Raw genomic sequence first — 2,996 nt, forward strand, 5'->3', positions numbered from 1 at the left:
AATATATATATATATATATATATATATATATATATATATATATTTAATTTTCAAAACATCGGAAAGATAGTATATAACTTAAAAAAAATGAAGAGTTTGAGTGTGCGTCGTATGATTAGCCGGATGTTGTATTCGGCCACATACATATATCACAATACCATTAAGTTAGCTATGTATACATGAACGTTAATAATGCTTCACTATTTTATTAATGAGAATATTTTATTTTGAATTGGCTAATTAGTGATGTATTCTATCGAAATTTCTCTTTCATTTTTAATTGTAAAGAACACAACTTTACTTCTGACTTTGTATGAGTTTTTTGCTGTTACGTAAATTTTTTTTTCTTTTCGTTATGAGATCATGTAAGTAATTTTTAATATGTACTTCTGTTAGTTCGAGCATACAATAATAAAATATTAAAAAATTAAATATTTTGCTTGTAATAGCTATATTGTCTTTCTTTTGAAAAAAGAAAATCTAAAAGAATAAGTAAATATAAAACGTAGCTTTTTTCCTCTTAAATGCGGAGGCAGCATATACATACTTATACAGGTTCTTAAATCGAACATCTTGAATTTCACTTATTTTTAATGATATAAAAAAATATTTCAAATGAAAATGGAACAACTTCGAGGAGGACGTATTTTGGTAGCATTGTTTTTATTCTAGGTGGAGGCGTCAAAAAGATATGAAGGTCACTTCTATTTTTTTAAATGGAATTATTTAATCTTTTTTGGATAATATAATTTCTCTAATTCCGCATGTAAAAGTATTAAGTATTAAAAAACCAATAATTTACGAGATATTTTATATTTTATTATGGCATATTGACACAAAATGTGTCAAAATTAAATAACTTATTTTACTAATTATATATTAAAAAAAATAAATAAAAAACTTATTACAAATAAATTATTAATTTTTTAAATAATCATATCTTAATATTTTTATTAACAGAATAATGAAATACATCAATTGCTGGAAAAAAAACACATAATTGCTTATTTTAAAAATTATTCATTTTGCATACATATTTTTTTAAGTAACTATGTATTTTCTTTTCATCAATTGATTCATCTCATTCTGTTCTGTATAAAAATATTAAGATACGATTATCGAAAAATTAATAGTGTACGAGTTTTTTAACATTTTAATATATGTCGCAATAAAGTATATCTCGTAAACTATGATTTTTTGATATCTCTATCTTAATACTTTTATATGCAGATGATTATGATTAGAGAAATCATATAATCTAAAAAAAGTTATATAATTCTATAAAAGTTATATAATTCTATTTAAAAAATGGAGATGATTTTCTTTTTGGCGTCTCTATCTAGAAAAAAAACAACGTAATCAAAATATATCCTCCTCGAAACCATTTCACTTTCATTTGAAACATTTTTTTATATTATCAAAAACAAGCGAAATGAATTGAATACTCAAGATGTTCGATTTAAATGGACCACTCTATATATGCTCGGTCCTTTATATAGACAGATCTTTATATGGATAGATAGATAGATCAGAAAATAATTTGTTGGGCCATCAAAATAATTATGTAGTATGATGAGCAAAGCTGCAAAAAGTTTTGACATTTTAATAACTAATTTGAGCGTCTTACATAATTATCTTAATAGCCCAATAAAATTTAGAATTCAGATTTGCATCTAACTAAACTTTTAGACATTTTAAACAAAACTGTTCTTTTCGTGTAACCTAATAACGCTTTGCAAAGCAGAATTTTAATGATATTAATTTCGAAATACAAAACAGAAAACTGTTTGTTCATAATTTAATATAATAGTAATTAAATGAATCGTAAAAACAAATAATATTAGATGAGTTCTCAAAATTTCTCAGTTTGGAGTGGTTTGAAGGATCAATTATGGCAAGACACTAACCCTCCGATAGCTTGTCGAATCTCCTTTTGATCGGTACCGGCGATCGTATTTCGTCTCTTCCCTCTCGGTCTACGTGGTCGTGATCTCCTCTTCACCGCCATTTCCTGAGTCTCTGGCCCTGACAGCAAGGACCTTCTCCTCATCGACATTCTTTCGAAACCTCGTCCACTTACATCCACCGCTACGATTTCCGCTGGGAATCTATGATGAAAGCGTACATTTTATCACAATAGAAAGTATTACAATAGAGAGTTTGTCATTGATATAAAATTGAATGAAACTGGAGAACATATTAAGTCACGTAACAGGAAATCGTGACTGACTTTTGACTTATACATGCTCATATAAATTATACGTATAAGTTATACGTATATAAATTATATTTGTTATAAATTGCATACATATATAAACTGTTAGTTTATAAAAATGATATATTTTATATTTAAACTACAGATTACATTAATTTGACTGTAAACTTTTCATTACTCTATAAATTAGCAATTTTTATTAGAAATTCAATCTTCTTTGCTAATCTTTGCTAATTTTTTTCTCTAATGTTAAATCAATAATATTTGTATTATATTAATGTATTATATTAATAAAAAGATATTGATGATGATATGATAATTTCTTTAAGATACAATTAATAAAAATGTCTAATATTGTATTAAATATCATTAATCTTCCTAAATATTGGATATTTTTAATAAAAAATTCGTGCTTTTTTTTAGTTAAAAGTTATATATAGAATATACTTGTTGTTGTTATAATATTGTTACAACCGTGTCGAGCTGATCCGTAGATCGTCACTCGTGAAGTTCTGAAAATCGCATTGCCCAACGACACGTGGCTTTGCTATTTAACAAGATCGACAGATTTGGACGTGAACGTCTCTCGAGCCGATTATTCTGCTCTTTACGCGCGTGTGTGTGTGTGTGTGTGTGTGTGTGTGTGTGTGTGTGTGTGTGTGTGTGTGTGTGTGTGTGTGTGTGTCGTCGTACTATTACTAACTTACTTCTTGTTTACTTTAATTTAATTGTGTTCGTCTAGTTGTTCGTTCTTCGTTCGGTCGGGCCGGGTACGGTAGTT

General features: G+C 27.1%; 1 protein-coding gene across 1 annotated transcript in view; it reads right to left on the reverse strand.

Annotated features, from left to right (window-relative positions):
* LOC105620425 overlaps positions 1 to 2,996 on the reverse strand; it is a 48,345-nt gene that overhangs the window by 24,315 nt on the left and 21,034 nt on the right. The window contains exon 3 of the mRNA XM_012201920.1: positions 1,908 to 2,108. Coding sequence (XP_012057310.1) covers positions 1,908 to 2,108 — 201 coding nt within the window. The remainder of the gene's footprint in view (positions 1 to 1,907; positions 2,109 to 2,996) is intronic.

Source organism: Atta cephalotes (genome assembly GCF_000143395.1).
Source record: "Atta cephalotes unplaced genomic scaffold scaffold00026, whole genome shotgun sequence".
NCBI classification, from domain to species: Eukaryota; Metazoa; Arthropoda; class Insecta; order Hymenoptera; family Formicidae; genus Atta; species Atta cephalotes.